The sequence below is a fragment of the Bos indicus genome, chromosome 15 (genome assembly GCF_029378745.1).
Source record: "Bos indicus isolate NIAB-ARS_2022 breed Sahiwal x Tharparkar chromosome 15, NIAB-ARS_B.indTharparkar_mat_pri_1.0, whole genome shotgun sequence".
Lineage (NCBI taxonomy): Eukaryota > Metazoa > Chordata > Mammalia > Artiodactyla > Bovidae > Bos > Bos indicus.
The window spans coordinates 33,861,846-33,879,350 of NC_091774.1; the positions used below are offsets into that span (position 1 = coordinate 33,861,846).

General features: G+C 40.7%; 1 protein-coding gene across 2 annotated transcripts in view; it reads left to right on the top strand.

Moving 5' to 3' along the window:
• The window catches only part of CRTAM (cytotoxic and regulatory T cell molecule), a 28,709-nt gene that overhangs the window by 9,313 nt on the left and 1,891 nt on the right, over nt 1-17,505 (top strand). For both annotated transcript variants that reach the window (XM_019975867.2, XM_070803558.1), the window contains exons 3-9: nt 1,602-1,754; nt 3,478-3,621; nt 5,045-5,206; nt 8,203-8,283; nt 11,075-11,152; nt 13,557-13,703; nt 15,779-15,865. In XM_019975867.2, coding sequence (XP_019831426.1) covers nt 1,602-1,754; nt 3,478-3,621; nt 5,045-5,206; nt 8,203-8,283; nt 11,075-11,152; nt 13,557-13,703; nt 15,779-15,865 — 852 coding nt within the window. The remainder of the gene's footprint in view (nt 1-1,601; nt 1,755-3,477; nt 3,622-5,044; nt 5,207-8,202; nt 8,284-11,074; nt 11,153-13,556; nt 13,704-15,778; nt 15,866-17,505) is intronic.

Consider the following 17,505-nt stretch of genomic DNA (forward strand, 5'->3'; position numbering starts at 1 on the left):
TATATTATTTTAAGCTAAACCAACTAGATTCCAATAGAATAAGTACATATTAATCACTAAAAGTTCTGAGAAGAAACCTTTAAGGAGAGAGAATTCTGTTAAATAACGCTTTCTGTTGCTTTGTTTTGGTTAAACTGGGCTTCCCTGGTGGCTTCCTTCCCAGTGGTAAAGGATCCATTTGCCAATGCAAGAGATGCAGGTTCAATCCCTGGGTTAGGAAGATCCCCTGGAGAAAGCTATAGCAACCCACTCCAGTATTCTTGCCTGGGAAATTCTACAGACAGAGGAGCCTGGCGGGCTATAGTCCATGCGGTCACAAAGAGTCAGACACAACCGAGCAACCAAACAACAACAATAATACTGGGAGATGGACATTCTCAAATGCCTGATCTAGTGTGATGGTTCTCCCTCAAGGGTATTTTTTTGCCCTCCACGGGATATTTGGCAATGTGATAGTTTTGGTTGTTAGAACTGAGGAAAGGCATGGGGATCTGGACTCTAGTGAGAGAGTTTATTATGCTAAACATGCATAATGCAGAGTGTAGCCCCCCGTACTCTCACCCAATAGAGAATTATGGACTCAAATGTCAGTAGTGCTGAGGCTGAGAACACCTGGATTCCAGCTCAGGTAACATCAGTGTCCCAGGACACCATAACCATTATTTCAGATGAGAAACAACCTTCCTTGGTCAGCCAATTGAGGTTTAACTATTTTAGGCTTGTTCACATTATAAATCTTAACATTAGAAAAAAAGAAACAAAGAAAACCACTCATTTCAGGAGCCTCTGATTCGCTAAGGGACCTTTGACTTGAGATGGAAATCCCAGATCAAGACAGAATCAAAAAGAATACTTGCTGTTGGCTAGAAGTTTCTGGAACTGTGGGAGATTTTATGTTCTTGTGGGGGTTTTTTTTGTTTTGTTTTATTGTTGCTTTTGTTTATTTTTACCATTCCCTAAACATTAGAAAGTACTACATACTCTTTGGGAAACTTTAAATAATAATGAACTTTTCTTCTAAACATATCTTGGTTATTCATTGTCATATGAAATTGTAAGAACAGTAGATTTTACAGCTTTGTCATCAAATCAGTTTGACAACTATTTTTGTTCCGATCTTATTCATGTGACTATAAAATTTAAATAGTGATAATTATGGATAGCTTTCCAATAGTGTTTTAAAATTTAATTGGAGTATAATTGCATCACAATGCTGTGTATGACAAGACAGAGAATTAGATTTCTAAGACAAATTACACTGGGGCATTTACATAATGTAAAAAAAAATTATTTAAGATCCTCCTACCACCTGAAGCCTTTGCCAGCCCAGAGTTCATAACTTCCTACCAGCATAAATAAAACAAGCTGCTTATTTCACAGATCCTAGTATTAAAATACTTTATTTCCTAAACCAGCTTCGAACTATTGAGAGGTCTCCAGCTGGTAACACTAGAATTTGGAAGGCAGCTCAGTTAAAGATGCGACATCCATCCCCTTAAAGTGTGATCATCAAAAGCCATTCCAGTGAAAAATCCATCCACTGAGAGTCTGCATTCATCTGATACCTCTCCTTATAACAGCTCTTGTTCCCTCTTGTGCAGCTTTAAAAAGTTCCAAATACCAGCTTCTTCATCACTCCTCCGATCAGCTCTCCATCAGCGTGCTGAATGTAACACAGCATGATGAAGGCGTGTACAAGTGTCTGCACTATGGCAAGTCCGTGAGAACAAAGGAAGTGAAAGTGATCGTGTTAGGTAGGTGCCTGAAAGCCAGTAAACCCGGCCCGGGAGCGATACACTTAGGAACGGGATATATCATTTTTAAACTCAATATTATAATTAAAATATGTTGCCTGCAGCAAGGCATTTATTTCCTGGCACCTCTGCCATCTTCACTGAGAGAAAACAGAAAGGAGCAATTTGAGTGGCAAGTCCCAGACTAAATGTGAGTTTGTGAAAATCGTCTTGGCATCAACTAAATTTTCTCTGCAGGGAACTAAAAGGAAAGAGAATTCGTACTGGCTGAACTGTGACTCTGTGCCAGGCACTGTACCGGGCTACAAGGAATTAAAGATGAATTAGGCACAATCTCTGCCCACAAGGAGTTTGCACAGTTGTTCAGGAAGGCAAAACACACACATACATCTAGCGGAAACTTCTGACAGCATATCCTAGGATGGAATATATTCAGATGTAACTCTGCTGGACAATCGGCTCACATCCTCTGCAAAACAAGTTCCGCTCTTCTGGTGGGGGATGGGGTTGGGAGGCTTGGCTAGGAAGTGACAGCAGGAACTTGCTCAGTTCTGCAGAGGGTCCTTTGTGTTCAGTGTTAAGTCTTACTATCTTGACTTTTTGCTTTTTTGTAGCAGAACAGATCAATTTAAAACACTGCCTTTTATTGATCTCTAAATACCATAATTCTACATATCACACAAGGAATTCCTAAGACTCCTCTTCTTGCATTAGTTGAGTGTGGTACCTGCCATAAAGCAAAGGCACCGTGATAAAGTCTCTGGGAAGGAGTGGCTCCCTAGGGGTTCTGAGAAGCAGTGCGACTCAACTTTGGGGTCAGCTTTCCCTCATGTTGCTGGTCATCCTCAACATCACTCTGGGTCAGGCCAAGTCTGTGCTCTACTGGGGCTCTCATAACACCCCTTGCCTACCTCTGTCATTGCATCTGACACGTGATCTTTCAGTGAGCAGTTTAGGGGGCTGCTTCTATCACCATGCTCCTCTTTGAGGGGCCTCATCTTTCCCACATTTGTATTGCCAGCATCTGGTACATACTTGGAACTGACTTCATAATGTCTTAATGGCAGACGGATGAGTAAATAGATGCTAAAGGGTCCCATTCTGTACCCCACAGTGTGAGGTAGAACAGAGAAGAAGATATAAGCCTATCTGAAAAAACTTTCCTAGACAGAAGTAAAAAAGAAATCGGGCTGATGGGCCCTTTAGAGAAATGCCTCTTTGACGGGAGGAGAGGACAGAAGTAACTTATACTGACGTGAGTCCTAGACTCATGAAAGTTTAAAGCTCAAACAGCCAACCCATAAACCAACTCCTTCACGTCTCAGGCAAGGAAACTGATACACCAAGAGGTTGTGGGACTTACCCAAGTTCTTACAAATAGTTGGTGACAGAGATGGGGCCAGAATTCCAGCTTCTATTCCTCACCTCGTGTTCTACCACTCAAATACACTCATCTATAAAATTTAAGAATTACTGTTATAACATAGTCTACTTGGGAATTTCCAGAGACTAATCACACACCAGGTGACAAATATTCTGATGACAGCCAGAGTAGCTTTACAAGTACATAAAAGCCCCTTTACATTCTGAGAAAGGTCAAGTGAAAAAATATGCCATTATTTAGACCACCCCCTACAACGATCCCTACAGATTATTAGGCTCTGTGCTTTGCTGAGATATGTAGACCAGCTAATTAAGCAGAGAAAAATCAATTTTCTTCTAGCAACTCCTGTCACGCCAACCCTGCAAGTTTCAGTTATCAAGACGCACAATGGAGAAGAACACGTCATACTGAAATGCTCCACCGTGAGAAGCAAGCCCCCTCCACGGATAACCTGGCTCTTAGGGAATGGCATGGAGCTCTATGGTAAGAGAAGAAACCATTCTCTTTTCTCCTTTGTTTTCCTTCCTATTTATATTTTTAAGGAATTTTTAAATGTTCTGGCACCCTCTGGTGGCAGAAAGTGCCAGAAAACCCCACTCAATATCTCATCCATCCTTTTCCAGACAAATTATCCTTATTAACCAATCGATACAATGCCTTATTCTTGAAAGCCTCAACACAAATAACATGGTTACATGCTTTTGTTTAAAACAAGGTAGAAACCGAAAATGGTACATGTATTAAATATTATGGTTTCATAGACTCAATGGACATGAGTTTGAGCAAACTCTGGGAGATAGTGAAGGACAGGGAAGCTTGGCGTGCTGCAGTCCATGGGGTCACAGAGTCAGACACGACTGAGTGACTGAAAAACAACAACAAAGGCTTTGTAAAATTTCATTTTATGAGGGGTGGGAGAGGATAAGATGGCTGGATAGCATCACTGATTCAATGGACATGAATGTGGGCAAACTCTGGAAGATAGTGAGAGACAAGGAGGACTGGCATGCTGCAGTCCACAGGGTTGCAAAGAGTCAGATACAACTCAGTGACTCAACAACAACAAAAAAATTTCATAAAAGACATAATATAGCTATTACCTGTACCTCTGAGCATAAACTTTGTATCAGACACAGAATTGAAAATATGTTTAGGACTTCCCTGGTGGTTCAGTGGCTAAGACTCCATGCTCCTAATGCAGGGGGTCAGGGTTCAATCCCTAATCAGAGAACTAGATCCCACACGCTGCAACTAAACACCCTGCATGACTCAACTAAAGACCCCACATGCCAGAACCAAGACCTGGCACAGCCAAATAAATAAATGCATTTCCAAAAATACATATTTAACATAATACATGCAATTGGAACAGATAAGATCTTGCTTGAACAATGGAGTATCATGTCATACTCCCTATGGCAGATAAAACTATTTTGATAACAGCAACAAGAACCTAAGCTTTGAGCCTTTTAACTGAAGCAGGAAAACCAACTGTCATGCTTGGGAACTGATTCCAGTTTGTTTACATTTCAACATACATTTCATTCAATTGATGTAAATATAGGTTCAGTCCACTGCCAATTCTAGACCTTTCTTTAATCTGCCTTATTCATTCAACCTGAGTAAGGGCTTGGCTCTTTGTGTTCCACAACATTAGGCTGTCTTGTGTAACCATGATAAGCTTTGGATTTTTTTTTTCCAGTAGTGCAGAGTTTATAGGAAATTATCCACTCTTGTTCATCTGCTTCTCTTTGGGAATGGGGCCAAGCACATCCCAGGTGGCTGAGGGAAATTAGAGTGAGGTTAGAAGTCTAATGTTTGCCAAGATGTCAAGGCCGTTGGTTTCTCAGAGAACCATGCCACCCAACCGTCACGACCTCACACACCACTTTAAATTGCTTCACAGGTGAAATCCACCATGAATATGAAACTGATGGGAAGAAGTGTAATAGCACCAGCACACTGACAGTCCACGCATATGGCAAAAACTCAACAGCAAGTTGCATTATCCGACACAGAGGCCTGCAAGGAAGAAAACTGGTAGCACCTTTTCGGTTTGAAGATTTGGGTAAGAACCACCAATGGCTGTCTTTGATTATCTTAAATTTACCTTATATCACACTAAAAACAAGATGAAATGGAGTAGGAAAAGTCCTTCAGAGCGAGCTCACTGTCAACAAAGCTTTTTTAAATAACAACTTTCGTTCATGATTGAAATTTCTCCAGCTGGGCGACAGAGTTACTGTTCCAACACTGAGAAGAATCCCAGTTGTGTAGAGAGCCTAACAGAGTGCCGTATGCAAGCAGAGTCATGCTTGTTTTTTGATCATGACAGCTGGCATAACTTGACCTAAAATAGTTTTATTGCAGTCAGGTTTTTGGAGAGACCAGGTGAAGCTTACTACACCCCTGTACTTAACCCCTAAGGGGATAAAACTAACTGAAATAAATCTAAACTTGTCAATATCATTGTATGTTAACAATCATGTACCCACATTAAGTCATGACTATGCTTTAGATTTGTTTTATTGTAACTGTTTTAGAGAGCATAGTCTACCCATGTTAATATTCTGAGCAGGGGCTTCCCTGGTGGCCCATTGGTTAAGAGTTCGGCTTCCGACACAGGGTATGCAGGTTCAATCCCTGGTCGGGGAGATAAGATCCCACACGCCTCACAGTCAGAAAATCCAAACATAAAACAATCAGTATTGTAACAAATTAAATAAAGACTTTAAAAAATGATCCACATCAAAAAAAACCTTTAAAAAAATATTTTGAGCAGAACACCAAAAATTAAGAATAATAAAAATGAAAAGAAATCAAACATTAAACGTGAAGAGGAGTTGCCTCCATTTTCAGAATCTCTGTTCCCTGATCCCATCACCAAAGGTTTAAGAATTAATTTAAAAAGTATATAAAACATTTTGAGCCAAGAAGTAGCCTCTGAGAAGTAGCAGGCATCACACATCTATCATTCACAGGACTCCAACCTTCATTACTTTATAAGGTACTTCTCAGTGTGACTCTGGAAAAGGGCATGGCAACCCACTCCCGTGCTCTTGTCTGAAGAATCCCATGGACAGAGGAGCCTGGCAGGCTCGTCCATGGGGTCGCAAAGAGTAGGACCGAGTGAGCACTCTCGGTGTGAAAGAGGTTCCTGAAGGATAAGCATTCCCTCACCCTAGCGAAAGAGGAAGCTGCTGGATGACCATGAGTTTGTTGAAAAAGCTCTGTATCGAATGAAATAACTGATGAGGAAAGGTACTTGTGAACAGGAACCTCACTGTGAGAAAACTATCCTGCTGCTCTGTGGGGGCTGACGCTGTGGTTAAAAACTCCCCACTCACTACCCTGTGTTCTCCGCCGGTCACTTTCTCATCAAACCAAAAGTAGGTCTTGAGGAAGCTGGGTTTAGAAGAATCACGGGCCCCCAGATTGGGCGGACCTGTAATCTGACGTAAATATTCTTTCCTCTCTGTCATTCATCCCCCTCCTCACCCTCCACCCCCAGCCACCCCCAGCCATGGAAGGGAGCCTAGGGCACATGGGGAGGCAGGAAGGTCACCAAAGAGTAAATGAGGCTTTTTTTTTTTTTCACCTAAATGGCTCTGAAAGATGTTCAGATTTTAAATAAAAGAACCAACAATATCAATAAATATATATTTTAGTTTTCAGCAATTGTTCAAACCATCTACCAAAATTACTGCTGAAGGAGAGATCACAGTTTCTCCTCCTGGATGGCCATAGTTCTATACATACACAGTGTGTGTGTGTATATATATATATATGTATGTATATACACACATACACAGACTATTGAATATATAGTGCACAATTGTATATATACACTATGGCATATACACTCAATATATACAATGTGTATAGAATATAGTATATGTAATATATATATAACCTATTTTGTACATAATTATGTAATTATATGAACTCATATAGTATACATTATTCTAGATCTTAATCATTTTTGATAAATTTTATCCTCTGTGTCCCCAGCAGTTGCACATCATCCTTATCTTGTAATCTGCTTCCAGCTCTTCTATTTGACTTGGCTTCGAGCTTTTCACTCCAGGCAACTTCTCCTCTCTTCAATTTTCTCTGGTCTCTTTGTGGCCACAGAGCTCATTTTAGCCTTATGATCTGTTTTACTATTTCTCCAGTGTCTCCTTAGTGGTTCTTTTCTCAGAGCCCTTGGCATGTGATTCAAGCATTTTTATAGTTTTAAATTTTTAGTGTTTGATTAAGAAAATAATTTACAAAGCCACAGAAAAATCCTTTGATTAAATGAAAGACTGAAAAACACTCACAGATTCCATAAAGATATTACAGATCAGTATCAATATTGGTAAATTAACAGGCATTGTTTTTATAAGCTCCCTGGTTGCAGGCCTGTTCGTTGACTGATCAAACCTATGCTAAATTGAACTTCTAGATCCATTCCTAAGCATTGATTTTATAGTCTACAATAGCATTTAGTAAGCCTCTTAATGAATAGTCAGGTTTTGGGCTACACATGTCATACAAATGAAATCATTTATTCTCACCAAAAAACTCCAAAAGGTGAATGTATTAGTATCTCCATTTTACAGGTAAGGGAAAGCCTTGCATATGAGAGATTGGGGACCTGGTCCAAACTTAATCAGCGGCAGGAATTGGATCAGCATTGGAATTCAGCCCATTCTGACACTGACTCCAAAGCCACCTAATAAATAGGCAGGTAGATATGCGATTAAGTGGATAGACAGATTGATAAGTATTAATAGGGAGATACAGATAGAGGTGAACAGTCTGCCCACCACTGCCCAGTGCACCGCTCCATGGAGGTCCAGCCTGCTACGCTTCTAAGCCAGGCAGTTTAGCAGATGGACAATCAGCGGGATGTAGATTCCAAGACCAGCACAAGGGCTGCAGAACACCTAATTCTGAGGTTTCCGCAGAACCCCAACGAGCAGGCAGCAGCCAAGCATATTCTCCAGCCTGCTGTACTGAGCACAATGTGGGTAAAATTGCTCTCTGTAGTTGCGGAATTCTGTTTTTCCCCTTTCCTAGTTACTGATCAAGAGACAACGTCAGCTGCCCTGGAGACAAGCTCTCTATCCTCTCAAGACCCTCAGCAGCCCAATAGCACTGGTAAGTATCAAAAACATTAAAACTTAAAAAAAAAAATCATGATTCTCTGGGAAGGTCACTTTTCCCATTCTAAGTTTCAAGAACGTTTTTTTCTTTTATTTTGTAATAAGACCATAGAAGGCTCCTTCCAACTGGCTCCAGCTTTATGGTGACCAGGAGAAGCACCATATTCAGAGAGTTCAGTTAGTGGGAGGGGCTTCAGAGTAACTAACACCTTGTAAGTTCTCTTTCTCTCTCTCTCACACACACATGCATGCACATACAACTGTGACACCTGAATTCCTCTGTGGTAAAAGGCAGGGTTGAATTCATTTATAGGAGACTCATTTCTTTGTTCTTCCATCTAGAACAGACCAAACACAAAATAAAGACTTGATAACAGCAAAGTGCAAAATGCAGGATCTGCAGTTTTGCTGTTGTCATTGAATAACAAAATCACCTTTGAAGGCTCATGAGTTACTTGGTTGTCAAGAACTCAGATAGTTTTGTTTTTATAATTTTACGTATTTATTTTGGTTGTGCTGGGTCTTAGTTGCTGCACACAGGCTTCCTCTAGTTGCAGTTAGTGGGGGCTACTCTCCCGTAGCTGTGCACGGGCTTCTCACTGCGGTGGCTTCTCTTGCTGCAGAGCACAGACTCTAGGGCACTTGGGGCTTCAGTAGTTGGGGCATGTGGGCTCTGCAGGTGCAGTTCCCGGGCTCTAGAGCCGGGGCTCAGTAGCTGTGGTGCACAGACTTAGTTGCTCCATGGCATGTGGGATCTTCCTGGATCAGGGATCGAACCCATGTCCCCTGCACTGGCAAGTGGATTCTTAACCACTGAGCCACCAGGGAAACTCCTGTTTTGTTTCTTCAACTTACCATATGCATTTTATTTTTTTAATTTCCTTTTCTTTCATTAGTGAGGTTTATAAAAAAAAAAAACCACACACACAGAAGCAAAAATGTGTATTTTTCAACCTTACTGTACATACCTCCAAAGTATAGAAATGTAACATTCTGAGTGCTAAAATATATTTAAGAACTCAGTTTCTGATGACAGGATTAAACTATAAATGAAGGAGAATTTAGAAAACCTGGATTATAATCCCAGCTTGGTTAGACAGTGAATCACTAGATGATTAACTCTGGGCAATGATCACATATTTAACTTATCTTTGTATTTTACCTAGCTTGGTATCTGCCAATAGCAGGTACTCACAAAATGCAGTATGAATGAATGGATGAATGAATGTGTGCAGGCAGTTGTCATGGTGCTTTGAACAAGACAGTAAGCTTCATTCAGAAAGGCATAAATCCCCACATATACTCTTTCTGTTTCAAATAGAGTCTCTCTAAAATTGTGTGGTGGGAGAAGTGCTTTCATATCACTATCATGTCCATAGTTCTGAGTATCAGATCACATTTTTTAAATGTTTTTATTTTATTTTATTTAACTTTGCAATATTGTATTGGTTTTGCCATATATCAAAATGAATCTGCCACAGGTACACATGTGTTCCCCATCCTGAACCCTCCTTCCTCCCCAATACTTAAAAGTAAATGTTTAGGTTCTTTAAGCACTGATAAATATATATGTACCGTACATACATATATACTTTTTCTGCAGGGCGATGGAAATTGAAAATATTATCAAGTGGAACAGCCACATCCCTTGGTTAAATAATCCAATATTTTTAAACGTGTTTAGAATCTATTTGTCTTTAAATCGGCTTACACCACTACTGAATAACTCAATTTTCTCCTCTGCTTTTTCATATAGAAGATTTAAAGAATATGGTTTCTAAAATTCCTTTCAGCCTTCAATTTCTACGATTTTATTACTGTTAATAATACCCATTTTCAATAGAAGAGGCGGTTTCATTCCCCTCAGGGCCCACATGGTGGCGCTGAGCAATGGGCTACAAACCAAGAATGCAGAGGAGGGAAAAAAACAGGGAAAAGAAACAACAAAATCGGGAAAAAGGATCTCTTATTTTTATAATTTCTCTTACCTCGCAAAATCATCATAGTACACCCTATTTCTAAGGAGGAAGCAGGCATTGGGCTGAATGGCAACTGAGCCAGTTTTCAACATAAAAATCACTGCTTTGTGCATTTCAGGTTGTAGGATTTCTATTCATCAGGCTTAAGGTACCATTCTTCAATATTCAGTCCTGAAGCATCCTAAAATGGTTTCAACTAATAGACCTGGTTCACAGAGGAAATATAATGTTTTAAATTTGGGATTCTGAGTTTTGATATTGGCTCTGCCACCTATCTGCTATAGAACTGAGACAATTAACTTCTTGAAACCTGTTTGCTCGGAGCTATAGTGAGAAGTAATATATACCAAATGGTCAGTTTAAGGTCTGGCACAGAGAAAGTGTTCATTAAACATTCACCTCGCAAAAAAAGGGCTTCCCTCGTGGCTTAGATGGTAAAGAATCTGCCTGCAATGCAGGAGACCTGGGTTCCATCCCTGGGTTGGGAAGATCCCCCGGAGAAGGAAATGGCTATCCATTCCAGTATTCTTACCTGGAAAATCTCATGGACAGAGGAGCCTGGCAGGCTACAGTCCATGGGGTCAAAAAGAACGGGACACAACTGAGTGACTCTTTAAAAAAAAAGTGAACCTGACCATTTGCAACAATTTTTGGAAGAAGTCAGTAGTTCAAAAGTGATATTGTTTTGAATGAGGATCATTCAATTTGGTTTCCAAAGGTGCTTCGGGATGAATATGCGCATATACACCACATAGCACATACACTGTCATATGAATATCTCATGTCTTACTTTCATCTTGGTTGCAGTAATGGAAGATTCTAGTACGTCAGAGATTGACAAGGAAGAGGAAGAACAAACCACTCAAGTCTCTCACTTGGCCACTGGTAAGTGTCCCCCAACACTTATTTACTTAGAACAGACACTTGATGTTTTAACCTCTTAATCAATACATCCAGTAGACTTTTTCAGTCCTTATTATTTTTGACCTTTTTATTGGTTAATCATTCCCTTACCCCTTGACCTGTTCCTTGACGTAGTCATCTCCCTGGCTTCCCTGACTTACTCTGTCTGCTCCTGTTACTTTGCTCGCCACTTTTCCCTGTGTCCATTAGCTCACGTCCCCTCCTCCTCTGACTTCTTCTATGTAGATTTGATTCTACTTTTCCATCCCTGGTTATTGCCTTAATCCTTAAATAGTTTCCCCCTTCCCAAGAGTATTTCTGTTGCCATCAAACAGAAGAGTTACATACCTGCATTTCCAGAACATTCTCCTGAGCAAGAACACCTGTTTCATTCCATTTCCCACATATCTCTGGCTGAATATTTTGCCAGTTCCTCAAACTCAACATGGGTAAAAACTGAACAGCGCCTTTCCCCACAAAATCAACTTGCCCAAAGCATCACACAGCCCAAAACACACACATATATGTGTGTGTATACACTCACACAGACACACATATAAAATCAGTAGGTTCCCAAAGAGTTTTGAGTCTTCTCTTTTGCCCACAAGCACCGCCACCTCCTTGATGCAGGCCCCCATCATGTCCTGCACAAAGTATTGTAACTTCAACTTCTCCTCTTGCTGTGATTTTTCAGTATCCAACTATCAAAACACCTCTTTGCACCCTCTACCCTAGTGATCAGAAAACCGCTATGGCTCACCATTCACAGCACAGAGCCTGAGCCTTCAAGCCTCCAGAGGTGGTCTCTACCACCTCCCTCTGTGGCCCTGTCTCTATGAACTCCTGACCAGAATACACGTTTTTCTCTGATAACTTTCCATCTCATTTTGATGGCCCTGCCCTAACTGCCCCAATGAAAGAAAATCCACATCACTCTTCTCCTTACCCCTCCTTCAAGACCAGCATCCTTGCCGAACGCTTTCCTGACTAGCTCAGGGACCACGCCAGCCTCGGAACCCCTGAACACATTATTATACATAACATATGTGGGTCTAGAATCTGGCACAGTTATCTTACTGCTGTTTGTTTGTTTTTTTAATTGAAGGATAATTGCTTTACAATATTGTGTTGGTTTCTGCTATACATCAACATGAATCAGCCATAGGTATACAAAAGTCCCCTCCCCCTTGAACCTCCCTCCCACCTCCCACCACATCCCATACCTCTAGGTTGTCACATGGCCCCGGTTTGAGTGCCCTGAGTCATACAGCAAATTCCCACTGGCTATCTATTTTACATATGGGAATGTATATGTTTCCACTCTACTCTCTCCATTCGTCCCACCCTCTCCACGCCCCCCTCACCGTGTCCATAGGTCTTTTCTCTATGTCTGCATCTCCACTGCCGCCCTGAAAACAGGATCATCAGTACCATCCTTCTAGATTCCACATATATGCGTGAATACATGACATTTGTTTTTCTCTTTCTGACTCACTTCACTCAGTATAATAGGCTCTAGGTTTATCCACCTCATTAGCACTGATACAATGTGTTCCTTTTTATGGCTGAGTAATATTCCACTATATATATATATATGTATCACAATTTCTTTATCCATTCATCTCTCGATGGACATCTAGGTTGCTTCCATGTCCTAGCTATTGTAAATAATGCTGCAGTGAACACAGTGTCTTTTTCTATAATGGTTTTCTCAGGACTGCTGTTTGTTTTTATTAACTTGTTTATTTATATATAGAGAGAACTACTCCCTAAATCATAGGATTGTGCCTTAGCAGCTCCAAGCACAATTTTCTCTGAGTAGTTGCACTCCTTAATGGCATGTTGGTTGAGATGAAGGGGACCGTGAATGACATTCTGCAAATGTAGAGCCCCCAAAATAAGAGTACTAGAAAGATCTTTAAGAGCTCACCTGGTTTATCTCCAGATGCCTTCATGGAGGACCACATTTAACCTAGCCAAGATTAATGAAAACTCATTTTATTTCAGTTTTTTTCAAACTCCTTAGTAACTTTTCTTGCTACTTAACTACACTTTGCTAAAAACTCCATTCCTTACAGCTAATTTGAACCCTCTGACTATACTTCAATATCCTCACGTTTCCTCTAGAAATGAAAAATAACTAGCCCAATATCTATGTAACTTAAAAACCTTTTTCAAATCATCCCATGAAATTGCTTTGTTTATATTCCTGTTTGCTTATTTTCAGAGAACAAATAACGTGACTCTCTTTACCTTCAGGGTAAAGCTCTCCCTCATCTTTTCCTCTCAGCTATTATCTTTCATTATATTTTGCAAATACCGTATATATTCCTCAGTGATCAAAAATCCCCTCAGCCTGTTTAAAGCCCTTGCATTTTCCCTGCAGAAGCAAATCGGCTGTATGGGGGACTGACGAAGAAGAACAGCGGTGTCCTGCTGCTGACCCTCGTGTCCTTCCTCATCTTCATACTGTTCATCATTGTCCAGCTCTTCATCATGAAACTCCGGAAAGCACATGTGATATGGAAGAAAGGTGAGTGGGCAGAGAGCCTTACAGAGGCTCCAAGATGCTGAAGCCTCTGGCCAGCCCAAAGGGAAATTCTGTCAATTAAAGCTCTTCCATTCAATGCTATACCATCTGTCTGAGCAGGATGTGAATTTCCAGGGATTATAGTCAAAGAATGCATGACCAAGAGAAACTAGAGTAGCTCTAGGAAATGGCATTAAATTGTGGAGGCTTCTATTCACAAAAGGGTACCAAATAGAGAGCATATTCATCCATTCATTCAATAAGCATTCACTGAATACCCACCATATGCCAGGCACTCTTCCAGGCACTGAGAACACATCTGCCAACAAGGCAGACCAAATCCCTGTCCTCAAGGAGTTCCTATTCTAGGACTGTTGACCAGTCAAGGGTTGAATATAATAGACTGTTTGTGGGCCCATTCTTAGTCTGTAAGAATGCACTCAGCTTCTGTCAACCATATGTTTGTAATTTTTCCTAAGCATTCTGATTTAAAAGTTATCATTGGAAACAAAAACAAAATTATTTAGCTAGCATAGAAAATACCTATTAAAATATGTATACTCAACATCAGAGACAGAAGGGACCTTAGAAGTTATCCAGAATAACTATCTGCTCTGTTCGTTGCACAAATGCGTGCCAAGATTAAATTCCTGCTTTAATTCTGAGTGGTTATTTAGACCTGGACTGTTCAATACAGTAGCCATAATACAGCTAGTCAGCACACGAACTGTGGCTAGGCACCCTTGAGAGGTGCTGTAAGGATTTGTATTTGACTTTAATATGCTGGACACATCCACTTTTGAAGACTCAGTTCACACACATACACGAGAATATGTCTAATAACAATACATTGAATCTACTAGTTAAATAAAAACATATCAATTTCACCTGCTTCCTTTTACTTTTTGAAATGGCAACTAGAAAACTGTAAATTATACACGTGACTTGCATGATGGTGCTCTTGAACACTGCTGATTTAGCCATATATGTCTCATACACCTCCAATGACAGAGAACGCATTACGTTCTATGGCAAAATACTATTAATACATCTTTGAATGGCTCTGACCCTTTTACTGTTGCTTCTCATGTGGCACATTTATATGATGGACTATTACTCAGCCATTAAAAGCAATGAAATAATGCCATTTGCAGCAACACGGACAGACCTAGAGATTGTGGAACTGAGTGAAGTCAGACAGAGAAGAAGAGGGAATAAGTGCACACCATTACAGTGAAGCACTTAATATGACATCCCTTGTATGTGGAATCTAAAAAGAAATCACAAAATGAACTTACTTACAAAACAGCAAGAGACTCACAGACTTAGAGAATGAACTTATGGTTGCCAGAGGTTAGGATGTGGGGAAGGGATAGTTAAGGGGGTTTGGATGGACATGTACATACTGCTATGTTTAAAATGGATGACCAGCAAGGACCCACTGTCTAGCACAGGGAACTCTGCTCAATGTTATATGGCAGCCTGGACGGGAGGGGAGTTTGGGGGAGAATGGATACATGTACATATGGCTGAGTGAGTCCCTTCACTGCTCACCTGAAACTATCACAATACTGTTAATCAGCTATATCCCAATACAAAATAAAAAGTTTAAAAAAAATTTAAGTATTGCTTTTCCTAGTTTAATATCTATCATTTGAGATATTCAGATGAACTAACATTTTTACCATAAACAGACCTACATATAGGGTCTGGCTTTCCAGTTGTACCCACACAACAGGCAATCGCCACAGTATTGTTTCAAAACCTCCCACTGATACCTCCCCCACCATGCTTCTTTAAGCGCTACTAGAATTGTTTCTTCCCAAATAGACAGTATTTGACTCTAATATGCTGTCATCTGACTTCCGCAACTTTTATACTGCATGGCACAGTGCCTGTAGGAATCACAGTAAAACTAAAAAATAATTTACTGAACTAATGAGTACATGAGGTACGGGGGAGGAAGTGGTAAGTCTACTATTGCATAAAAACAGGTACGATCTTATTCAAATGTACATTTCTAAATACAGATGTTGCCTGTGGCACCAGAAATCAATAACAATTTTTTCTTCTTGCAGAAAGTGAGATTTCAGAGCACACTCTAGAAAGTTACAGATCGAGGTCAAATAATGAAGAAACATCATCCCAAGAGAGAAATGGCCAAAGTAAGTCAACTATGGGACCTGAGATGTGAAAAATGAGGTTCATTAACTTGTTGCCTTTCATGAGGAGAGGAAAAAATCAAAGTTTGATTTTTAGCACAAGGAAAAGCAAATCACCTGAATCATTTCACAGAACTTAAGGAAATACACCTAAAAAAAACAAAAAGTAGCAGTTCAGCTTGCATAGCTGAACATAAGCCCCTCTGAGAAGCCATCCCTGAGTCCTTGCTGTCACGCACAGGTACATCTTGGACTGAATGCCCCTCCTGTGCACCACAGCATCCTACATACAGCTTTACCAATGAAGAACTTCCCACACCAGGCTGTCATTTTTGGTGTGTTAATCTAGCTACCACAATACACCTCCAGGTGGTGAGCAATTGGGTCTACTCTATGTGTATCCTCAGATCCTAGCATAGGGCTTGTCACATCAGAAGCGGAGAGTCTGGTAAATTTCTATTGAATAAATAAATACAGGGCTTTTGAGGTGGTGCTGGTAGTAAAAACAAACAAACAAAAAAACCCACCTGCTAATATAGGACAGATGCAGGTTTAACCTCTGGATGGAGAAGATCCTCTGGACAAAGGCATGACAACCCACTCCAGTATTCTTGCCTGGGAAATCTCATGGACAGAAGAGCCTGGCAAGCTACAGTCCAGGGGGTCGCAAAGAGTCAGACATGACTGAGCTCTCATGCAAATAAATATAAGGCTTAACAAATTTGAGCAGAAATGTTTCACGTCTTTTGGATTACTTTATTGCAGTTCTTCAAGCAAAATATGAAAAGAAAAATCCAAAAGGAGATTCAGTGTGTGTGTGCATGTGTGTGTGTGTACTCTTGACAAAGATAAAGTAGACAGAAGCTAGGAATATAGCACAACAAGAATCTTATACCTTCCAACCACTGTTTCCTCCATGCAAATTAACTTATTCCACCTGCCCAAAGTTGCAAGACAATGCAGTGAGCTTTGCCACTAGTTGCTACTGGTTTTCTTGAGGCTTTATAAGAAGCATTTCTTTTACAACACCTCTCACTTTTTTTTGGTTTTGACCTAGCAAGGTGTGAAATGGAAAGAAAGACTAGCTGTAGTACTAGGAAGACGGACTTGAGTGAGTGGCGTGTGTGAGACCCGGGGTGGGGGACGGAAATGTGGGTCAGCTGCCTACAGGCTGTTACACTGCAACACGTATTTCTATGATGTCAGTATAATGTGTAACTGGAGTTGTTTCCTGTACCCACCCATTCCCCCAGGCAAGGGGAACAGAGCAGCGGGTGTAGCTTTGCTGTTCACCTGAAACTATCACAACACTGAGAATTGGGCATACCCCAATGTATGGGTTCAATTGCTCCGCTGTGTCAACTCTTTGTGACCCCATGGCCTGCAGCCCACCAGGCTCCACTGTCCGTGGGATTTTCCAGGCAAGAATACTGGAGTGGGTTGCCATTTCCTCCTCCAGGGGATCTTTCCCACCCAGGGATGAAACCCGTGTCTCCCATGTCTCCTGCACTGGCCGGCGGGTTCTTTACTACTATACCCCAATACAAAATAAAAATTAAAACAACAACAGTGGGAGTAGAATTGTAACCTTTAGCAGGAAAAGGAAAGCCCTCAGTTCAGCTGCTGAGCAAGCAGCTGCTGCT